Source organism: Pongo pygmaeus, chromosome 7 (genome assembly GCF_028885625.2).
Source record: "Pongo pygmaeus isolate AG05252 chromosome 7, NHGRI_mPonPyg2-v2.0_pri, whole genome shotgun sequence".
In the NCBI taxonomy this organism is placed as follows: Eukaryota; Metazoa; Chordata; class Mammalia; order Primates; family Hominidae; genus Pongo; species Pongo pygmaeus.
Window position 1 is genome coordinate 23,415,519 of NC_072380.2, and position 23,924 is coordinate 23,439,442.

Sequence of the window (23,924 nt, forward strand, 5' to 3'; positions counted from 1 at the left end):
TTGACAGAAAAACCTGATAGGCAGAGCCCACAGATTGCTGATGCCCACATTTTTGAGGTCACATGCATAATGAGCCAGTGGCCTCAGCTCCAACCCTTAAATAGCCTTGGGGTCTGCACTGGGCCGGCCCGGTCCTGTACCACCCTCCCTCCATGGCCGGAGCTGGCTGTAAAAACTCAGTCTCCATCCAGGCCTGTGTGTCTGTGGCTTCCGTCCTGAATGTGGAAATGTGATGCTGGCTGCATTCCCCGAGCTCTTTACCCAAATTAGGAAGCTGCCTCTGGGTCCTTGAGAAAGTAGGGCAGCTCCCGCCTGCTTCATGGAGCGGGGGCGGCCTGGGCCTTACCTATGTGGCAGTTGTACATCCAGATGCGGTGGCCGTCATAGCGGCTCCTGCATTTCATGATGTTGTTGGAGTAATCGGATTCTGCAACCTCGAAGTTGGGGTTAATAACAACCTAGGGAGAAGCAGGACAGAGGAGGCTGCTTGGTCCCTCTGCTGCCACCTACACCCAGGCCTGGGGCTCTGAGAGACCAGCGACCTCAGGGAAGGGGAGCGTGGCAGGTGCCGGGACCCAAGACGGGGGTCTGTGGGTCTCAGCAAAGTCCTTGGGGCAGGGAAGAGATGAGTCAGGGAGCAGAGGGAGCATGGCCTGGAAGAGGGAGACCCTGCCCTCTGTCCATATCAGTGTAACACACACCCCTCTACCCAGGGTGGGCCTTCAGAAGGGGGTCACCCCCTCCTGGGAGTTCTGGGGAAGGCAGGAGTTGGGATCTGGGGAGGCCCCAGAAAATGATGCTGAAGAGAAGCAGAAGGGTGCAGGGAGGACCTGGCGGTGTGGGAAGTGGGAAGAGGGCTGCCTGGGCGCTGGAGATGGGACACTCGTCACAGGTGTGTGACTGTGGACATGTCCCTTCCTCTCTCTGTAAAGTGACAGGTGGGACTTGGGGATCCGTGTCCCTGTCTGCTCTGCTGACCGAGGGCCTGGCTCTGGGGCTGCTGGAGAAGCTGCACCCTCTCCCCATCCTTCCAGCCACCCCTGCATCTGCATCCCCCCAGCTACAGCAGGAATAGGAAGGACATATTCTGGGAGGGTGTCTGTGAGGGGACAGAAAAGGGGAGGTTTATAGTGAGGACCCGAGGAGAAAAGAGAAAGGGAGGGAGAGGGAGAAGAGACAACAGTGGTGAACAGAGGGGCAGAGGACGCAGAAGACAGGCCTTCCCTCGAGGGTCCTGCCACATTTGGAAGGGCTGCGACCCACAGCAGGGGGGCGGGTACAGGCTGCTCGTTCAGGAACATTCTCTAAATTTGGGGCCCCAGAAGGGCCTGGACATGACCCTTTAGCAGGCCGCTGGGCTTGCCCAAAGAGGTGCTGTGGGAAGCCAAGGCCAGCCTGGCAGCCGGCCTTCTGCTCTGGCCCAGCCGGGCTGTTCTGGGGGCCTGCACCTGGCTCAGCTGTGTCCCGCTGGGGCCCTGTCCCTTTAGCTAAGGAGGTACCTGCCCTGCTCCGGGGCGGCTTGAGTTTTTTCTTTTCCACCCAACCATTCTAGCTGCCCCCTCGTCCCTGGCCCATGCATGGCATGGGGCAAACACAGCTCCACATGCCAAGGCCTCCAGCTGTGCAGGCCTAGGCAGCTCCTTGGCCGCCCAGGCGTCTCGACAGTGCAGCCATGAGGGCGGCTGGATGCAGCAAGGGCTCGTGTTGGGGACATGAGGGCCAGTGTGACGTGTGGGGTGGAGGTGGGGCTGGAAATCTGTGTCCCCCACTGTCTCACCCCACTCATCTACTGCAGGCCGACATCTCACAAGGGCCTGCGGGAAGTGGCTTTAGGTTTCTGTATGTCTGTGAATCTAGGAAATGATGAGAAAGCGGATAAAGCGGGGGCCACCAGGAGCCAGGAGACCCCTTCAGCCCTGCCTCCGAGCTCTGCACAGGTCCCTCTGCGTGGAAGGTCACTTCCTCCTCGCCCAGCTCCCTCCTCCTGTCCTTCACAGCACCACTGATGTCTGAAGTGAAGACCAGCACTTGTGTCCCGTGAGTCCCCAGGCCAGCGCCTGTAGCATCTAAAGCTCTGTGTCTATCTTAAGGGGAATGTTCTTTGTGATGAATCAGAGGTATTAACATGCCCCTAATGAGTCCATTTGCTAATTGTACTGTGTAGGGGTTGAGAAAACAAAATAAAGAGTCGATATGTCTGGGGTTGGGCGGTCATGAGATGAAGGTAATGATGGGGTAATTATCTCCCCTTCCTTGGCAGATAAAATCAAACAATGCATTCCCCAGGCTTAGGCAATTAATAGCAGTTATTAAGTGGATGGCACTGGCCAGAATACAGGGAGATACACACTCACCCAGCAAAATGATAGCAAACCTCAAACAGAAACCACCAGGCACTGTATACGTGCACATGGCCACGGCTATTCATCTTTTAAAATAAATAGCTCTCTGGTTAGGCCTCTCCAAGTCTGTGGTTCTGGGCTTGTGGGTGGAAAAGTGCTTGGCTGTCTGCTTTCCAGCCTCTGAAACTGCCCAGGAATCCTCTGAAAGCCCCTCTGTGGTGACTTCCCTGAAGGTGTTGTTTCTTCAGAGGACTGTCTGTAGGTGGGGACCGTGGGCCAGGCCCTGGGCTGGCTGAATGCCCCCTCAGGAAAGCTTTCAAGGCGGAATGACACATTTCTGGTCATCCACTTTGCTAGCCAACAGGGCAAGCTGGAAAACGACATGGGTGAGGACGTAGGAGAGTGAGAGGGTGAGATAAAGCTTCTGCAGGTGGACGTGTACCCGTGCACCGGGAGACACATTAGGGACACAGTGCCCCTTGTCTCCCCCAGTTAGAGCCCTGGCCAGAACATGCCCCTATTTTCAGGAAGGAGGGAAGCCAAGGCCCCCTGGTTCCTCCTCAGGGCTGGCCTTCCGCCCAGGCAGAATATGTGGAAACAAATCCTGGCAACCCCTCTGAAAAAGAAGTCACCTGGCCAAGCTGTCTCTCATGTTCAATATTTTACTCTTATAGATTCACTTTGCATTGAGAATGGCCTCTTCTGCAGATCCTCCTCTATGAGGCAGATATTTCCGGAAGAGCTAAGTCACAGATATTTGCAAGTGACTGGCTCTTTATGAGTTTGCTTTCAGTCTTGAAAGCACAGACAAAGGCAGGCTAGGGCACTAGGAGAAATGGGGATGGCAGAGAGAAGAGCTCCATAGGAGACAAGAGGTGTGGGTTGCCTGAGCGTGTATGGAATAAACTGGCCGGAGGAGCAAATCTAGCCTGCTGATGAGTTTTGATTTGCATGTACACCAGGTGTTAACTCAATCAAATGTGAATGTCTCTGGCGCCTCTGGTCCTGTGCACGCCCTATTTCTCAGGTCCCCATGCCTGACATCTTTGGGTTAACTGATGGACTGTGATGGCCTCTGGGGGTAGCACCCTGCCCTTTAGACAGCCTGACTTCCACGCCCCTGTGTGGACACCAATGGGAAGGAGCCTGTGGAGGTGGCCTCCCCTCCTCCCCCTGCAGGGCTGGAACCCCTTCCCACCCACCTCACCTGGAACAGGTAGTCTCCAGGGGGCACGTCAGTGATGTCAACCCACTGGCAGTCGATGTCATGGCGGTACATGTCCCAGCAGCCCATGGTGATGCCCTGATCGCCGAAGTTGGCACACTCGTAATTCTTCTGGATGTCTGCGGGCAGAGTAGAGGAGAGCTCGTCACCAGGGAACCATGGCCCCACTGCCGCGCCCTCTTCCTGCTCCCAAGGCCCCTACCACTGCTTCATCTGGGCTTGGCATCCCACCCCACTGTGTGGGCTGCTCATCTGTTCTCATTTCAATAGAACCCCCCACTCAATTCCCTACCCACATCCTGCCTCTTCTCTCAGGCCAGGCTCAAGTCCCCCTTCCTCCATGAAGCCCTCCCGGACCACTCTGATCCACCCTGGCCTTTCTGTGACATCCTCAGCCTGGGGATAACTGCATGTGTGTGTACCGGGGAAATCTCTGGTGCCTGTGGTTTAGCAAAACGTGGGGGTCATACTGTCTGTCTCCTCTGGAGGATCAGCAATTAGAGTGTAGGCCCATGTCTCTCTGACACTTACATGTTATCTGCACATGGTAAGAGGTCAACACCTGTCTGCTGTGTGATTTCACGGCAAGTCAGTGGCGGGCCGCTTCAATGAATAACAAATTAAACACACATTTACTGAGAAGCTGCCATGCCTGGACACTGCTGTAAATAGTGGGTCTAGCAAGAATAACTGACATGTCTCACCATGAAGAGCCCCCAGGGCTGCAGGTGCACTAACAGGTGATCACAGGGCAGGTGTGGTGACCTACTAGAAGTGTGAGCAGAGTGCCACTCCTGCCAGGGGCGGGGGGCGCTTCAGAGGAGGGCATTTGAGATATAATTGAAGGATGACAGCCTGATGTGGTAGGGACACTTGGCATTGGGACACCAGAAAAAAGGTTGGTGGCAGCCAGAGTGGGAGAGGCATAGGCATCAGGGTCTAGGCTGCTAAGCCCAGATGGAGCAGGATCCCGAGAGTCTGGATCTTGTCCAGGAGGCCCTGTGGACCGACCAGTGCCGGTCAGCACAGCTCTGGGGAATCTGGGTGCCCTTGGAACCAGGTCATGCCCATGCCCCCAGCGCCTCACTATAGCTGAGGAAGGTCCAGATGGGGAAAGGTGGCAGTGGTCAGAGTGACACAGGGTCAGTGCCAGGCCTGGGCTCCAGCCAGGTGATCGTGGAGGCAGAGGCATTCGAGTCCCTCTGAGGCCTCCCATCCCCCCACTCTGCCCACAGATACCTCCTTCACATTCTGTGTCCTCCAAGCAGAAGCTGGCCTTGTGGCCCTCTGCCACCTTGGTGCCATTGAGGTTCAGCAGGTCGTAGTGGGTGAACACCTCCATGCTGTGGTAGTGCCTGGAGCGAGAGAGAGATGGCCTGGAGGTCAGTTTCTGGAGCAACTGCTGCTTGCAAGCAGAGGCCTGGCTGGCGATTTGCCTCTGGGAATACTTCCACGGGACCAGAGGGGGCCGGGTGGGGAGAGGAGTGGATGAGAGGCCTGAGGAAAGGAAAGCCGGTGCTGCAGAGGCAGCTTCAGGGCTCTGGAGTCAGACCACTGCTCACCTTGCTAAGCCTCCGTCCTCTCTTCCGCTGAATGGGAATGATCATCGTAATGCATGGGGTGCTGTGGGTACCAGGGAGGTGAGCGGATTAGCCAGCACTGCGTATGATAAGCACAGAACTCCAGCTATTGTTTTTAATAAGCGTGCAACTGGCTTTCACAGCCCCTTCCTGTTGGATGCACTTTCTTCAGGGTAATTAAAAAACTCCACATTTTGATGTCTTTTGAAATGGAATATGGTAGGGCGAAAAACCAAAGGGAAGGAGGCATGATTAAGGGGGAGAAGCAGAAAGAACAGGAACAGTAAGGAATAGAACATGTGCTCTGTACAGGACACACGCAGGTACTCCAAGGTCGTGCCTGTGCTTCAGACCTGGTCAGGAAGGGCCTGCAGCTTCACCTCCGGCCCTGGGAGGTGAGCAGCGAGTCTGTGCTCCTTGCATTGTGCAAATAAAGCAGGGAGGAGCAGAAAGACAGCTGGGAGGCCCTCTGGGAGGGAGACATTGACTCATCCTCAGGGTCGCACAGCAGCGGCAAAGGGAGGCACGTCCCTGGGGGTTCCAGAAGAGAGTTCTGCAGGAGAGCTTGTGCAAGCAGGCTGCAAATTCCTTGCCGCTGGTTTACATAACGACGCTCCCTCTCTTCCCTCGGGAGGAATTGAGAACAGATGCAGAGTCTTGGAACACATGCGCTTGGTTTAGAATAGCCCTTGGTTCAGAATAAACAAGGGAAACGGGGCTGTCGCCTGTTGCTGCAGGGCCTTCCCGAAGCCTGCACTGCCCAGGCCCAGGGCTGAAGAAGCAGGTTGTCTTAGCCTGATCCCAACCTGCAACGTGCATGTCGCAAGTGTCTGCAACTATTCCTATATGCTTGTCTCTGCCATTACAGGGACATTTGGAAAATGAGGGAAACCGAGGAACGAGGCGCCAAGTCATGGGAGCAGAGTCCCCTGTTTTGTTGGTGCAGGATCTGAGCTTCCTCTTCGACAAAGAGGGGAGGGTGGCTTTGCCCGTTCTCGGGGCCGCAAGATTGAATAAGATGAATGGTGTCAAATAACTAACGCAAGGCTGTAGCACATGAGTAGTCAGCACTTGACATACCTGTCCCCTTCCTCGTGACACTCCTATCATAGCAGTCACAGTAGCAGCATTTTTATTACCTCCACTAGCACTGCTGCTACGACGGCCAGCGGGAGCTCCTCACTTCCCCAGCCCCCTGCCCTTGGCCTCAGGTTCCCTCTGCTGTGTATGGGCGGCGGGGGCATGGGGAACAGGGAAGACAGCAATGAACAGGATAGGTTTCCTGCGAGGAAATTCGAGGCTCTTTTCCCTTCCTCCTGCATTTGCCTGTGCTAAAAATAATATCAGGAGTTGCTAAGTTGGGTTTCCCTCGGTCACTCATGTTTCTGGGTAAAATGACGCTAAGCCCGGGTTCCACTGAGAACATTCACAAGGAGTCATTTTGTGGCCGTGGAAGTGACGACTTTGAGAAAGTCTATTTTGGCTTCTTGAAGGAGCAAGAAGAGACATGAGGTCTGACTCACTGCCTAAAAAATGTCTGCATTGCTCAGAGAGGGGCTTATGTGACCACGTTTACCAGCTGGAAAGACTGAAGAGAAATAGGTTGATGCTCCGTTGTCTAAACAGAATTCAGACGGAGCGCACAGACAAGACTCTTGTAAGGATGACCCCGTCCCACTCCTCGGCTTCCTGCAGACTTGATTTAAATCTTCCCCAGCTTCAGTTTTTCCCCTGCAAACACTCGGAGGGGAGCAGCTGGTTTCATGGCCTCCCAATTTTCCCTGGCTTCTGTCCTGGGCATCTCCACTATGCCTCTTAGGCGTATGTGGTCATCCCTCCCTAGGGCCACATCTCCTTCCCAGCTGCCTGGATTAGAGCCTAGAGACCCCCCCACTCCCCCGCCCACCAGCACTACCCACCCATTCCCCAGAGGAAATACAGAGCAGGACTCTGGGAAGATGGGACGGTGAGTCCTGGCAAGGAAGGTATTCCTCCTCTTGCAGGCTGAGCTGTCGTGATCCTTGGGCGTCTAGGAGGGGGCTGGATCCCTGGGGTAGAGTTAGGGAAGCGTGGACTTGGAAGGAAAATCCAGAACGCTAAGGGGAGAGAGCGCCTGATGCTTGGCAGAGGTCACTGTGATCTGCACAAAAGGAGACACAGTCTTCTACTGTGAGACTCCAGAGCTCAATGCTTTTTTTTTTTTTTTTTTTTTTTGAGATGGAGTCTCACTCTATCACCCAGGCTGGAGGGCAGTGGTGTGACCTCGGCTCACTGCAACCTCTGCCTCCCGGGTTCAAGCAATTCTCCTGCCTCAGCCTCCCGAGTAGCTGGGACTACAGCGCATGCCACCATACCTGGCAAATTTTTGTATTTTTAGTAGAGATGGGGTTTCACCATGTTGGCAAGGCTGGTCTTGAACTCCTGACCTCAAGTGATCCACCCGCCTCGGTCTCCCAAAGTGCTGTGATTACAGGTGTGAGCCACTGCGTCCAGCCCAGAGCTCAGTGTTTTAAGACATGGCACTCATCAAGGGAGGAGGTGTTGGATGCAAAACAGATGACAGATAAAGCTGGTTCAGAGAAAGATGGGAGAAGCAGATACGTTCTTTGCTGTCCTAGGTCATTGGTGGCCCCAGTGAAACTCCCAGTCAGAGCCTCGGTGCCCTTTGCAGAGGAGATGCTTGCACTCTACATCTTTTCCCACCCCAGCCACGTGTCCCCGGGGCATCCAGAATGGACAGTCCTGGAGGTGCTCTGCCATGGTGGGGGCAACACTCCTGTCCTTGTTTCAGAAAACACTGGGGATGTTTCCATCCCAGGAGGAGTTGCCAGAAAGGCAGAGGCCCTTCTGCTTGCTCCACCCCCCCATCCCCCTGTGCCAGGCAGCCCCTTGGCAGGAGCAAGCCCCACAGATGTGATGAGGGCCTCAGATTGGCTCCCAGGGGCCACATCACATCTGTGGGCTTTGATCCTCCCAGGAAGCTGAGCAGCACATGTGGTAGGCAGGGTGGAGTGAAAGGGAGTCTCTCCTCTTTGCAGCAATGCCATCCCTGACCCGGAGGACTGTCATCTGAACTGGAGCCCACACGCCCTGCTTCTCCAACTCCTAGCTCCTCTCCTGGGGCTCCCCCCGAGGTGGCAGAGCCAAGCCCCTCGGCCTGTGGAGCCTGTTGTGCATCTGTGCTCTGTCCTGTCAGAGCTGTGGCACATCGTGCCAGTTGAGCAGCGGTGGCCCCACAAGAGGCAGGAGAGAGACGCATGACCATCGGCCGGGGCACAATGCACATGAGAGAGAATAACTCCGGGGGCACTTTCCTCCAGGTCTGGTTGTCAAGGAAATTTCCAAGGGGGCCAATCTTTGTGTTTCAGCCAAGGGCTTTCAAAGAACAGAACTCTCTTCCCCGAGGTAGCATCAATTAAACTGGAAATGGCATTTTTTCCCATTCCCACTAATTTGAGCCAGGGTTCTCAAGCCTGGCTCCAGATGGCCTTCAGAGTGTCTGCAAATCTGCTGACATAGGCTATTAAACTTCTAGAAATATTTGTTTTGAGGAGAGGAAGGGCCAGCTCTCATCAGCTTCCAAAAGGAACCCAATAGAGGTTTGAGGCCAGGATCCTGTTCCTCCCACAGCACCTGGAGAAGTCACCTGGAGCTCAAGGGACTCCTCTTAAGGTCCCTGGGATCTTATGATCATTGTTTCTCAGCTATGGACCAGGAGGGGGAGACCAGAGGGTACATGTGCTCAGCATGTCCTTCCTTCCCTCCCATCCCCTCCCAAGCCATTGACTGGAACATCTGTAAGCAAAGAAATAAAATAGACCACAGGAAAAGCGGGGAAGCGGGGGAGCGGGGGGTTGGGGAGCAGGCAGGGAGCCAGAGTCTCCAGATCAGAAGAACATTTCCAGGATGTCACCATGTGCCTATTCTTAGAGGAGACCAATTCCTTGGAGAGTAAGTATATGGCACAGGGAGGTTCCTACCATGTAATCTCTGAGTGGGCTGCCATATGTAGGGCTGGGATGCAATTATCTTCTGCTTATAGACCCATAGGCAGCATCAGCCCCCGCCGCCCAGGGCTTCCACCCACATGTTCCCTAAAGGGTGTAACTCTACTGACTTACACCCTGAAGAAGACTGGCGTGCTTCTCTATAAAGACCACACCTTCTTGGGCTAATTAGGACGTTCAGAACATTCAATTGTTTGAATGGAAAATCAGCACCCCTGAATTCTACCATAGTCCTTTCTTGTGAGACTAGTGGAACAACTCTATCCCAAAACTGATTTGAATGTGACTAGGTCATCAGTTGCGATATGAAAAAAAAAAAAAAAGCTAAAGATAGATTTCTGATGAAGAGTTGGCAGACAAAAAAGAAAGAGCATGTGGTTTGGAGTCAGACAGGCCCAAACCGGGATCCCTGCTCTCTGCAACTCCTAGCATTATCTCGGGCAAAAGACAACTCCAAGCCTCTGTGTCCTTTTCTAGGAGAACGAAGCTTCCCTGGGCCTGACACTTAGAAGAGGCCAGGACATGTTAGTTCTGCCCATAACAGTGATGACCACATTCTGGAGCTGCAGCGGAGCCTCAACATCATCTAGACAAGGGCTTCTCAGACGTCAGTGTGCACACGGTTACCTGAGAATCCTGCTAAATGCAGATGCTGATGCGTAGGTCTGCAACAGGCCCTGGGATTGAGCAGGTCCCAGGCTCTCAGATAGTGGCAGATACCTCTGGTCCAAGGACCTCACTTTGAGAAGCAGGGATGTGGTGCAAAGGCTCAGTTGTATAGATGGCCCATTCAAGTGTGGAGAAGGTTAATGACTAGGCCACATCTGTAGCCCCTCAGGGGCTTCCTGCTGTATTGAGTGGCAGAGGTCTCTCTCCCTTCCTTTCCAAGAGTGTGCCTGCTTCTCTTCCCTCTACCCACCCAGCTCAGGTCTGAGCAAAAAAATCCCTGGACAAGCAGAGACAGCAGGCTCTGGATTAGATTGAGTCCAGGCAAAAAAGGGAAAACAAACAGAGGGAAGGTAAGAGGATGAGCAGATGGCTTGTGGTAGCTCTAGCCAGGGCTGGCTGTAGGATTTCACCCTGTTCTTCTGTCCTTGCCTGGGATTTGCAGCGCTGGGATCAGGTCCACAGACTGACAGAGCTGGAAGGGACAGGTGAGGTCCCAGGTGATGCGGCCCGGCTGACCTGACATCATGCAACTGGCTAGAGGCACGGCTGCATTTAGAGACCAGGTCTCAGGACTCTTGGGCCTAGACTTCAGTCTCCACACCCATTGTCTTCCTAGAGGTACTTAAAATACATACCAGTACGTGGAATATATATATATATTTTTTTTTTCGAGACAGAGTCTGGCTCTGTCACCTAGGCTGGAGTGCAGTGGCATGATCTCAGCTCACAGCAACCTCCGCCTCCCGGGTTCATGCCATTCTCCTGCCTCAGCCTCCCAAGGAGCTGGGACTACAGGCACCCACCACCACGCCTGGCTAATTTTTTGTATTTTTAGTAGAGACAGGGTTTCACCATGTTAGCCAGGATGGTCTTGATCTCCTGACCTCGTGATCTGCCCACCTTGGCCTCCCAAAGTACTGGGATTACAGGTGTGAACCACTGCGCCAGGCTGGGCAACTCCAGCAACTGCAGAGCCTGGAGTACCTGGCAGCGCACAAACCTGTGGACACACTTGGAAACCGTGGGCTGAAGGTCAACAAGGAGGGTATGAGCGCTCAAAACAAAGTGTGTTTCCTGATGTTAGAAGCGTTGGAGGCAGGAAAAAGGGGCAGCAGGCCGGGGGAACTTGGAGTGGAGAATGGCTTCGGGAAATGTGACAGCCCAGTGTGGCAGACGCAAGCCCCCCACTTAGGAGGATCCTATCCCCAGGCCATGTAGCCTCTTGGCTCTAAGTGACCCTGGCAACTCTGAACTCCCATCTGGGGCCTGCAGGACGTCCACCGGGCAGTTTAGTGGGGAGGGTGGCGAGCCAGGCCTACCTGTGACAGTCATGCCAGATCCATGCGTGGCGGCCGTTCTTGGGCCGGAAGTCGGACTGGCCATTGTTGTGGATCTGTGAGGAGAAGCGCAGGAGCCGGCGGTAGCCCGTGGTGGGGTTGGTCTGCGCGGCTGAGGCCGAGAGGCAGTTCTCCTCCATGGCACACTGCAGCATGAACATGGGCCGGTCCTCCAGGTAGGTGGTCTGCTGCACCATCTCCGCATTGAGGACCAGGTCAGGGGCGGCTGGGGAGGACGGCATGCTGGTCAACAAGGCAAGAAACCCCTCCCCAAGGCTTCTACTTCTGATTCTTGAGCTGGGACAAACCCCCTCTCCTGCCTACCGCCACCTTCTGGAATGACTCAAGGGCTCCTCAAGGTTACCTTCTTGTTCAGCAAGACCCTAAATTCCTCTTTTCCTCTGCTGTGAGTCCTCTTTGACAACTCTTCAGTTATCGGTGCAGATGAGCGAGATGTTAAAATCTCACACACCTGGTCCCAGGCTACGAGCTAAGCACAGATCATGGTACGTTAACAGATCCCGTGCCTCATAAGCGCTGAATGTGAGTGATGAGCACGTGGGGGTTGATTATATTGTTCTACTTTCAAGTGGCTTCGAGTTTTCCATAATAAAATGCAAAAACAACAATAACGACGTGATTGTGCTACCCAGAGAGAAAGAACACCTCTAATACCTTGGTCTGCTTCTTCTGGGAATGACATATTTTCCAACATGTATAATAGTGTCTGTAGATTTATGGTGCACTAATACAGTTCCCCTTAAAATACATCTTGACATATTTTCACGTTGACATATATCCATTACAGCACATTTCGTGGCTACATAATATTTAATTCCTAGCTCTAGCTCGTATTTTTAGATATATTGGCTGTTTGGAATTTTTCAGTTACAAGCTGTGATAAATACCCTGTAGTAAATCTGTGCATATAACTTATTTTTTTTCTTTAGAATATATCTCTGTAAGGGAAAGTGCTAGGAGAAAGCATTGTCTGTTTTTAAGTCTCTGATTCCTATTGCCAAATTGCCTTCTTAACAGGTTCTTCCAGGTTCCAGGGCACACACTGCTGCCCTACGGGAGAGTTTTCCCCAGGTGCCTGTCTTTTACAATGGTTGATTTACTCAGTTAGTGCACTGCACATAGCAGGTGTTAAAAGAATGACTGATGGCTACAATCTACGCTTACTAAACAATTATATTAGAAGGCTTAGCTTCTTTGCAAAAGGATTAACTGTAGGCTTTACCTTTAAAAGTGAGCTTTCAGTGAACATTTCTAGTACACAGAAAAATGCCATATATTAATCAGTGATCACAAGATCCTGCCATCTTTTATTTTGACAAGTTGCTTGTAAATTTTTTTCCCCCTAGACTGCTTGGCAGAATTGCTTATAAATTTTAAGCAAGCAGAGTCTGTGAGTTTTGCTTCCCTCAAGTTCACCAGCACGTGGAGGGAGCTCTGTCTCCTTTCTCCCCCTCCCCCTCCAGGCTTATAGGCTGCGGCAGAGCCCAGTGGGTTCTCAGTAAACCCTGTGAGCTCACTGGCACCTGACGGAGCTGGCATCCTCTAGAGAGCAGATCCACTCGCAAGAATTGGGTGTGGAACCAAAGGGTAGGCAAAGGGTGCACACAGATGGCACGTGGGGTGGGGCATGGAAGCCGTAAATCAGGAGGCTCCCGTTTACTGACAAGTATTTCTTCTTGAAGGCTATGCCAGGATGCAGCATTGCCCTGTACTGAGTGTTCTGGATACGCTTATTTTTATGAGGATGTCGTGTGAGCCTATTAGTTGACAGCCCCTCTGAATACCTCTGAGCTGAGCATGGAGGTCTCCACTTAGGCTCTCCTGCCAGCTCGCGAGGCGAGGGATCGTTAATGTCCCATGGTCTGTGCTTAGCTGGTAGCCTGAGACCTGCAATCTCAACACCTGCCATGGGTTGGGGACTTGGCCTCCCCTGCATCCAGCAGGCAGCAGAACTCCTAGGTGGCATCCTTCCACGTACCCAGGGCCTGAGTATTACGATGCACTGTGCTAGGCTCTCTGGACAGAGCTGAGCAAGGCAGAGGTGGAACTACCCTAGACTCTAGCAAGAGAGAGACATATTCAGCACATAATAATTACTACTGCAACAAGAGCTGGCAGGAGAAATGCGGGGTATGATGGGAATTGTAACAGGAGGAGCCTGTCGGGTGGGTGGTCAGGAGGCTGCTTTGGGAGAAGTTGTGTTTTAGTTTTTTTCTGAAGGAGGAGTGGGGATTCAAGGAAATAACACTAAGGATGAGGTTGGGGCAAAACAAACAGCCTGTGCCAGGCCCCTGCGGCACCAAGGAGGGTGAAAGCCAGTGTGGTGCAGACACTGAGGACGGGAGGGGGTGGCCAGGGAGGAGGCTGGACAACACAAGCACCGTGCGAGCCCCTGGTCACGGAAGTGCGGTGGGACACTTGGGTGGGATTTTAAGTGGGACGTGGCCTTGGCTCTGGCTTTGGGGAGGGGAGAGGAGGGGAAGCCACCGCAGGGGCACGTATCACTGTAGGGATCTCCTTTGCAGTGATGCTGTGTGGAAGGTGGTCATCTGGACACAGGCAGCAACAGTGGCAGAGAAAGACATAGAGAAGGTTGAGGAAATACTGAAAGGTTAAAATCAAGAGGGACTGGACATGGGGGTGGTGGGGAAGAGGGAGAATCAAGGAGGATGTGTAGATTTCTAGCATATGCAGTTGGTGGAGTGAGAATAAGATATTATGAAGGGTTGCCTGAAGAACTACTTTATTTCCCTGAATACTCTAACATGCATTTAGCCAGGGCAGCCAAGAGCTGTGTTCCTGGCCCCAAAGACTACTGCCCTGCTGCAGACACACTCCCAGTGATGCTTCAGCCTAAGCTGTGCAGCATTCTAAGAAATCTCCCCATGAAACTCATTTTTGGATCTTCCATGAGGATCTGATGGCATCATTCATCTCATAAATCTCAGTCCTCAGAAATTCCCTTTAATCTCTTAGAGTTGTGGGCTTCTCTTGACTCATAGCCATGTTTCTATCTCATAGGTACTGTTAGTTATATTAATGACCAGTATTCTCTTTGCTCTGGCTGCTAGGAAGCTCACTGTGAAATTAGTGACCTACTCATAATAAATGCATAGAACCCCCTAGTACACATTTTTAAAATTAACCCCTCCCTGGCTCCATTTTAAGCCACTACCATTTTGCCAGCACCTGTCTATCTTTCATCTGTTTTTATTTTATGCTATCTTGAATTGTATTTAGGTTTGTATTATCTTAATTTCCTTCTGGAAAAGATGGGATATTGCAAATATAAATAAATTGATGAATAAAGAAAAGGCCCCCAACAGGGGAGTGGCTGTTCCTCTCTGCTGGGATGCTTTCCCCTGGGGAGCTGGTAAGATGGTGATCTCGCCATCTCTTCTCTCACAAGGATGTGATAGCTTGTGATGTCTGCCCAGAGAAGCCTGCCCTGAGGAGCTGGTAAGATGGTGATCTCGCCATCTCTCCTCTCACAAGGATGTGATAGCTTGTGATGTCTGCCCAGAGAAGCCTGCCCTGAGGTCCTGCTTTGCAAGGGCTAGGAGATGCTAGTGAGTCTAAAAGGGGTTGGTGGGAGACGCAGCTGCTGGGCTCAGTTCAATCCTGTATTCTCCGTGATAGCAGGATGACAGTGCATCTTTGTTTATCAAGCCCTTGCACATATTAATTGTCACACTTGATTTCTAATTTCTAGGGAGAACTACAACTATAGACCACAGAGGCTGACACGCTTTCCCAAGATCAGCCAATAAGGCAGGGTCTGGTCTCAAGTTCTCTGGCCAGTACCTGGGCCTCCCAATGGAGATGGCTGCGTGTGGGTTTATATTATAAGGCCAGGAAAGGAAGGGCAGGGTTTGGGCTCAGAAGGACAGCATTCCAAAAGGTTGTCTACTGCTCCTCTTCTCTCAGCATGGGAGGGAGGCTTCAGGAAGTGGGTCAATCTGAATCCTGGCTGGCATTCCCTTCTATGGGCTCAATCTCTCTAGGACTCCCAGTGAACCACCAGGCAGCTAAGTGACCTCCAGGGTCTGAAAACAGGAAATGCTCTACAGAGGAGGTGGAGGGAGGAAGCCAACACCCATGGAAGATGTCATCGACCTCATTTAACTGGCATGACGGAGGCACTCTCAGTCATGTAGTCTGCCCTGGGTCACTGCAGTAGCAGTGGTCCTGTGACTGAACACAGGCTACAGACTGCAGCCCCTCCCTCCCGCTTTTCTCCCCACTACATCATAGACAGCGATCTGTGGTTGGGGTGGCGGTCATCTCTCTTGCCCCCAGTTTTTCTCCCTTAGGATTTCATTCCACCTTCCTCTATTGCTTGGCTCATGGGAAGGCTTCAGAGTCTCTTGAGGAATAACTGGTGGGACTCTGGTCCCCTCGGGAGCCTGGTGGGGAGGGAGGGGAGGAGCTCTTACTTTCTGAGCAGGCAACTCCAGCCCCATACTGCACTCCGCCCTGGGGGCAGGCCACGTCCTCCCCGTCGTGGCGGCAGTGCGCCAGGGACAGCTCCGTTCCCGAGCACTTCACTCCACTCATGACCACTTTGTTGCTGTTGACATCTCCGTGCCAATACCAGGTCTCCTGGAAGAACCAACAAAACAAATGGTGGGTACATCATCTCGAATTGTTACTTTCTCATATCCTATCAACTTGCAGCCTCACAAAAATCCCAACGTTTTATGATCCCATTTTTTCAGATGGCGACAGCACAGACAGTCACCTGTCCAAGCTGTGCAGTTAGTTGGTGGCAGAGTGAGTGGGAATCCAGGTCTCCTGACCGTAGCACTTGGACTCTGTCACTCTCTCCCTCAGGGAAGTAGAGCTAAGGTTGTGGTCAAATACTGCAAGGCTGTGTGTCAGGAATGGCAGGTGCATGCAACTCAGGTTGCCCACTCCCTAGTCCTGACCCAGGGCAGATATTGCTAATCAATCACAGCACTCTCTCCTCTAAGCCCCAATAGGATCTCAGAATCCTTCTCAACACAGTGCTCCAGGAAGATGTTACTGGTTGATTGGAAGTGGTGAGAGAGAAGAAGAAATCTATTTGCATAGGTCAATCGTTAGACATGTTATAAAGACGAAATTCTGAATTTAGACTTTTCCCCAGTTTAAAGAGCAATTAATAGAGTAGTTCTGCACAGAAGCTGAGGAGATCCGAGGCTTAGGATGCTGGGATTTATTTGGCCCCTTTGCTCTATGGGGCTTCAAAATACTGTTAGGATTTACTCTCACACTTCAGAGAAGTTTCCAGCAGAGAAAAATGAGGAGCAGAATGGGGCTGTCAGGTACAGAAACAGGATGAGAACACAGGTGCTGTGTTCCTCGGGTCTCTTGGGCTTGGAGGCTGAGGCAGGATTAGAGCTCAGGGAGGTCTTCTTGGGATCAGAGACAGACCATCACGACAGGAAGGGCCTTGGAAGTATTAATATCTCATCTAAACTCTCCTGTGATGGTTCATTTTATGTGTCAACTTGGCTAAGCCACAGTACCCAGATATTTTGGTCAAACACTATTCTAGATGTTTACGTGAGGCTGTTTCTAGATGAGATTAACATTTTAATCAGTAGACGTTGAGTAAGGCAGATTACCCTCCATAATATGGGCAATTCTCATCCAATCAGTTGAAGATCTTAAGGGGTTAAAAAAAAAAAAAAATGACCACAGACTGACTTCAGACTCTAGCTGCAACATCAATGCTTCCAGCCTGCTGGTCTACTCTGCAGACTTCAGACTTGCCAACCTCATAATTAGATGAGCCAATTCCTTAAAAGAAATATCTGTCTTCATGCTGTGTGTGTGAGAGATATACACACACATATATAAACACACATTCACACATCCTGTTGGTTGATAGCACACACACACAAACACATTCATACAACCTATTGGTTTTGTTTCTCTAGAGAACTTGACCAATACCCACCTCCATCCTCCAGATGAAAAAAATGGGGACTTGAGAAGGGATGGGGCTTGTAATCAGTGGCAGATTTGGAACAAATGTCAGTCCCAGGCCTATTTCAAGACCCCAGCTGAGGCCCAGGTGTCTTAGGAATGAACTGACTGGGAAGAAAAATATCTGGTCGAAGACTCCCTTGAAATGTGGCGCTGTTTTTCCACTCTCCTTGGAGATTTAGAGAGTGCCCTGGTTTGTCATAAACAATATTAGCAGAAACACTGCGTTGCCTAGGGAGGCCAAGCTCCCAGAGGGCGTAAGCAGCTATTTTAAAGGCCTGTCCCTTCTGGATGCCGGAATGAGGAGCCACAGGGCAGGGGACCCCAGGCAGCTTCTGCTCAGGGCTCAGGACTTCCCATTGGAGCGACCTGGGACCCACCCAGCCCATGGGAGACAGTCAGGCTCAGTAAGGATGCAGGAATTCTCCTCTTCTCTCCCTAAACCCCTTTCTTAGGTCCCAAGAAGGGCCACTGGGGAAGGAGAGCTGGAGTCAGGATTAACAACACAAGAGGAGGGTCTCCAAGCATCTTCCTGTTCTGTAAGCTGCTTAATGGAAGTGTTTACAGCCAGGATACTGAGGTCTTGGGATTATTCATTCCATGTCACAGGGAGGACAACTGAGGTAGGGAAGGGTGTCTGCTTTGCCCCAGACCATTACACAGCCAGCTGGTGGGAATGCGTCGGGATTAGACCCAGAGCCTCCTATTTTGTTGCTGCTCTGTGATGGGGGCGGGAGGGTGGGAACTAGGACTAGAGCTCAGCTGTTCTCAGCTGAGTCACTCTCTTTGGAGAAGGGGCAGTGGGAGGAAGTGCAGCTGATGTGACAAGGCTTGGAGATTCCCTAGCGTGTCAATGGGAGAATGCATTAGGCACAGATGCCAGCGGGGAAATGTGTTCAGACCAGAGCGGGTTTCAAGGGAGCAAGCTAAGGCGTTTGGGGGGGTTGAGCCTTGGGCTGGGGGTCACCACCTCCCCAAAGGACTGAGTTGTTCTGCACAAGGCACATCAGGACCCCCCAGGATCAGCCTTGAGCCCAGGGTGAACCCCAGTGTGCAGAGCAGGAGTGGACCATGAAAAGCAGAGCCCAACCCCTCGTTCTGCAGCCGAGAAATCGAGGCAGAGGTGGGAGTGACCTGCCCAAGGACTCAGGCCTGTAAGGAGCAGCGCTGTGGCCAGAGCGAGGCTCCCTGACTCTGGGTCCAGGGCAACTTGCTCTGTCCTGCCTTTACGGCTAGGGAAGGTACGTGGGAGAGGGGGGCTGACTGAAGACAGTGTGGTCAGACTGCATGGGGCGTGAATGCGGGGTCTGAGGCCGGGGCTTCTCACCTGGAAGGCGTTGCTGGCGAATCCCAGGCCCAGCTGGCGGCAGACCACCATGGCCTCCACGATACCCCAGTTCTGGCCACACACCATCCCCCACACAAGGGACCCGTTTCTCTCCACCAGCACCTCCACTCGGCCCTCGTAGGGATTGCGGCCCCCGTTCAGGCGCAGCTGCAGACACAAAGGAAGGCCACGGTCACCAAGAGGGACAAGGGAGCTTCCCCACTACGCTGCCATCAGCCCCAGTGTCCTGGAGTCCTAAGCCAGGTGGTGCTGCCCGGGACACACTCAGACTCAGCAGCACCCTTGGGAGCCCCCGGTGGCAGTGCCGTGCCTAGCATGGTCTTATAGTGAGGTCCCCACCCCAGGCACCCTAAGCAGCTGGGGAGGCCCAGTGACTCCACTGAGCCCCACAGCAGAAGCTGACCCTGCTCCCCACGAGCCTATCAGTAGGGGGCTGCTCTTTGGGAGGATGGTGCCCTCGGGACCTTGACATGTTGGAATCTCACAAGACTCCTGCCTGGGCACTTTTTGCCACACCCCCTACCTGGCGGGTTCCAGCGCCACTGCCATCTTGTCCCATGGCTCCCCTGCTGGTCTGAGACCCACCTAACCAGCTGCCTGTTTGACAACTCTGCTTGGTATCTCAGAGATCACAAATCTGAACTTGTTGTCTTTTCTCTTTACCCTAAATGACTGGGTGTGGCCATGTTCCAAAACAACTTTATTTTAAAAAACAGGCTGGGTATGGTAGCTCATGCCTGTAATCCCAGCACTTTGCGGGGCCAAGGTGAGAGGATCACTTGAGCCCAGGATTTTGAGACCAGCCTGCGCAACATAGTGAGACCCCATCTCTACAAAAAAATAAATTTAAAAAATGAGCCAGGTATGGTGGTGCATACCTGTAGTCCCACCTACTCGGGAGGTGGGAGGATCCCTTGAGTGCAGAAGTTTCAGATTGCAGTGAGCTATGATCATACCACTGCACTCCAGCTTGGGCAACAGAGCAAGACCCTGTCTCAAAAAAACAAACGAACAAAAAACCAGGAGGAGGGGTGGTCTTGGCCACATATCATAGTTTGCTTGGCTCCTGAATCTGCTGTTATTCAAGCCAGAAACAGAGGAGCAATTCTTGACATCTCCCACTCTCTTATCTCACATCCTGTCAGTCTTCGCCTGTGGGTTTTATCTCTCGTCTCTCTCCAATGCATCCACTTCCCTCCAGTCCTTCCCTACCCTCCCTCATCTCTTGCCTGAGCCAGAGCAATGTTCCTGTTCTAGGTCCTAAAGCCAAGGCAAGTCTCAGAGGCTCTGGCTGCAGAATGTGGCTGCCTCGTTGCCTCTGGGGCCAGGAAAACACATGGTCACCAAGGGCACTTGCCAAGGCTCCAAGACGTTAAGGCTAACCAGGCCTGGGATGGCCTCTAGGACAGAGAGAAGGGTTTGACTGTTCTGGAAGGAATCTGAACACTTCATGCATTGGGGGGCTTTTCTCATTTTCTAGAGAAGACTGGGGCGCACAGTGTAGCTGGCATGCAGTTCTAACTCAGCAAAGGACACAGCTTGCCATTCCCAGGGCCCCACGTAGAGCGTCAGCATCCTGGAAACCGTGCGGCTTTCTGGTGAGCGGGGTCTGACCTCACCAGTGACAATGGAGCCTACGGGACCTCATGGTCAGCCAGGAGCCTCTGTCCTCACCCTCTCCACCTCCTCACCCAAGGAGGATGCCAGGGAAGGTCAAGCCCTCTCCAAGTCTCTTAAAACAGCCCAGGCATTTCCCTTTTCCTGTTCCTTTGGTTCTCAGTGGCAGCAGCACAGGGTTTTAAAGAAGGGAGCGAAGTGTGTGGCAGCCCAGTTTTTTTCTGAACATGAATAGAGGAAACAGAACGCCTCCAGCCAGCAGAGCACAGCCAGGCTGCACTGTGTTTTGATAAGGTTGTGGCTAGCTGGTCCCATGCCTGTCTTTGGAGGTGGTGGGGCAGAGGTGAAGTAACTCAACTCAGATGTTAACATGCAAGGAGGCAAGGCCTTTCCAGCTCACACTGCACACAGGGGCTTGGGCCTGCTGCCAGGCCAGGGCCAGGCCCGAAGTTCGGAGGGGGAACTAAACATTGCAAATGCCAAGTGGCAATGTGTGTCACAGTACTAGCAGCAGCGCCTGGTCACTTCCTGGGTTCACCCCAGAGCTCTGTGGCTATACTTTCTGCGGCCTCAGTTACAGTCCCCTCTAGGTGTCCAGTCCCCTCACCTTTTTCTGCAAGCCCATGGCAGGGGTGTTGCATCTCACACCAGCATCCTCCTCGTGGTTGCAGCCCTGAGACTCAGTGTTGAACTTGCAGTCTATGATGGACTTCTCATTGCCTGTGCACTGGATCTCGTTGAGGTGGATGGGTCCGATCCCTGCAAGGGGAGAATAAACATGATCTATGAAAGCTTTGGAAGGAAACTTTCTGGAGTGGCAAGAAAGCCCTGGACAATAAGAACATGCCTCTCCCATCCTCAGACCTCTCCCCACTGCCTCTTGTAATCAGCTCAATGACCCAAGCCTCTTCTCCCCAGAGAGAACAGTGCTAATTCTCTTGGGATTCACTTATCCCACAAGAGCAAATAAAGTTTGCTACTAATTTGCTGCGTGACCTTGGCTGATCACTCAGCCTCTCTGAATGCCAGTTTTCTCTCATCCTTTTTCTAGTCCAAAGGAATTGGACTAGAAGTTGTGTAGTTTCCTTCCCGACTTTAATATTCCACGCATTTATGAATCTCAAAGGTACAACTATTGCTGTATCTGTCAGGGTCCCTGCAGGAAACAGACGGCATGTACAAATTGGATTGAGTTAGAAAAAGGGATTTTAAAAATAAAGGTATGGACGGAGTGAAGGGAAATCACAGAGCACAGTCCAGTACTCAGGAGCTAGTGACACAGGCATAGATACCACACCCGTTACCCTCTGCCTCCCTGCTAGGGGCTGACGATTCAAAGACGGGTAAGGCAGGCCCCTGCCCCGAAGAGCTCCCAGTTCCTGGGGGAGGCAGAACTTACACAAATGCTTGTGATATGACATGGTCAGTAACAAAGATGAAGGTCACAACGGGTGCTCTGGAGCTCAAAGGAGGGCCCTCGACTCTGCCGGAGGGTTCTGGAAACAGCTGGTATCGAGGTTTACTGAGGCCAAAAACCAACTTCTAGACCAACCCATATTAGCAGGCAGGACCAAGTTTCTATTTCCTTGGAAATTCATAAATGATGATGCTTCCAATTCCTTGGAATTTTACAAAATGCATAAAAACGCATCGGTGATGGTGGCTGGAAGCATCGAAGGACTAGCGTGGAAAGGCTGTGACAAGGCACCGATCCTAATCAGAGCCCAGGAAGCAAGTAAGGCCCACAGCTCATGGGCACAGAAACAGTCAGGAGAGAAAACCCTATGTTGGGAAAGAGCAGAAGGTTCTGTCTGGGAAACAGCTGGGCTGATCTGGTCCAAACGCCCGTGCTCTCCTCCCTCTAGGGAAGCCCTCGCTGTCTCCTGCCTCCTGCACTGCCCTCTTTCTGCCTACATCTAAGGAGAAGCCTGCCTTGAAGAAAAACCTCCATCCTCCTCCATGGTGCAGCTTGAAAGACCTCCCACTTGTCTGAACTTCTGCTTTTTACACATCTTGCTCAAGCGGCAATGAGCTGGGCAGGCAGCCTGAGATTGAATTCAGCTTGAGGTTGAAGATTAGGTTGAATCCTTGGAGAGTGATAAAAGCTTTAGCTCTACCTTCCTCATCTGTAAAAGGCCAATTAATTATAATATGTGTTTTGCCAGGTCGGGATTTTTTTTTTTTTGTAGGGGGGCAGTGGGACGAAGTCTTGCTCTGTTGCCCAGGCTGGAGTGCAGTGACGCAATCTTGGCTCACTGCAACCTCCGCCTCCCAGGTTCAAGTGATTCTTCTGCCTCAGCCTCCTGAGTAGCTGGAAATACAGGCACATGCCACCACGCCCAGCTAATTTTTGTGTTTTTAGTAGACATGGGGTTTCACCATGTTGGCCAGGATGGTCTCGATCTCTTGACCTTGTGATCTGCCCGCCTCGGCCTCCCAAAGTGCTGGGATTACAGATACGAGCCACCATGCCTGGCCTGATTAAGGTTATTTCTTATTTCTCCCACTTGACGTGAACTCCTGGAGAGCGGAGTATTTTTGGAATAAATGAATTCTCCATTCCAGGATCCAGGCTGAAGAGCACTCAGACAATGTTTGTGGATTGCTAAGACTACAGCTCAAGACTGGACAGGACAGGTAAAGCCAATTTAAGAGCCTAGCATGCTTCAGACTCAACTGGTCGGTCTCCTTCTGGCTGAACTTCTGTGTAAACTTGCGTGGCTGTCTCAGACATCTGGGGTTGGTCTCCTTCTGGCTGAACGTCTATGTAAGCTTGCGTGGCTGTCTCAGACACCTGGGGACGAGGCCCTGGGGGGCAGGGCCTCCGTCCTGAAGCACACATACCCATGGTGCGTCCAAGGAAGGGCACAGAGAAAGAGGCCCGGTGTGGCTCACTCTCTTCCTGCCCCACTGAGTTCCGCAGGGGGTTGGGCAGGGTGGAAGAGGCTCCGAAGGACACTGGACTGGGCATCTGGCTTCAGCGTCTGGGTGTCTGTGGGCTTCTGGTTCCTTCTGCTGACCTGGGCTTGGTGTTCTGCATCCTTGACCTGCAGCTGTCACCTACTCCTGGGTTCTGGAGCACCCCTGAATTGCTCCTTCTCATGGTGCCTTCCCCGTCTCCACGTTGGCTCTGTTCTTCTCCACATACAAACCCTGGCCTAGGTGACCACATGGCTTGAGGTAGAATTAGGGCACAGTGGAAAAGCCGCGTCTAACATCATAGAGCAGTGTTACGGCTTCCATGGGTCCAGGCCAATGAGTGGGCTGAACTGTCAACTAAGCTGGTTACAATCAGATTGTAGGAAGCACAAGAGAACAGAATAGGACATGTCACGGATTCTGCATGTTGTAAAGCTGAGCTCTTGTTTAGAAAACCTTTGCTGGAGTTTTACATGTCACGTGCATTCCTTCTTGGGGACTGCATGCAAAAGGGTTTTCAAGCCACTGCTGTAAAACTGGGGAGCTGCCCCCTCCAGTACAGGAGCCACCAGCTGCATGTGGCTATTGAGCACTTGAAATGTAGCCAGCCAGTTTGTCTACTCAGAAATGCAGACAAACTGAGCTGTCTGTTAAGTGTAAAATACATACTGGATTTCAAAGACTTAGCACCAAATATGCAAGTGATCTCATTAATAGCATTCATATTGATTACATGTTGAAATAATATTTTGGATACACTGGTTTAAAGAAAATACATTATTAAAGCTAATGTCATCTTTTTAAAATTGTGGCTACTAGAAAATGCAAAGTTACATCCGTGGTTCCTGTTCTATTTTCTTTTTGAGAGACAGTCTCGCTATGTCAC

At 52.2% G+C, this 23,924-nt stretch overlaps 1 protein-coding gene across 2 annotated transcripts in view; it reads right to left on the reverse strand.

Moving 5' to 3' along the window:
* The window catches only part of LOXL2 (lysyl oxidase like 2), a 103,132-nt gene that overhangs the window by 1,301 nt on the left and 77,907 nt on the right, over positions 1 to 23,924 (reverse strand). For both annotated transcript variants that reach the window (XM_054497368.2, XM_063669354.1), the window contains exons 7-13: positions 20,727 to 20,878; positions 18,482 to 18,649; positions 15,618 to 15,783; positions 11,143 to 11,386; positions 4,807 to 4,922; positions 3,550 to 3,686; positions 347 to 458 (exon numbers count right to left, since the gene is read on the reverse strand). In XM_054497368.2, the coding sequence (XP_054353343.2) occupies positions 347 to 458; positions 3,550 to 3,686; positions 4,807 to 4,922; positions 11,143 to 11,386; positions 15,618 to 15,783; positions 18,482 to 18,649; positions 20,727 to 20,878 (1,095 nt within the window). The remainder of the gene's footprint in view (positions 1 to 346; positions 459 to 3,549; positions 3,687 to 4,806; positions 4,923 to 11,142; positions 11,387 to 15,617; positions 15,784 to 18,481; positions 18,650 to 20,726; positions 20,879 to 23,924) is intronic.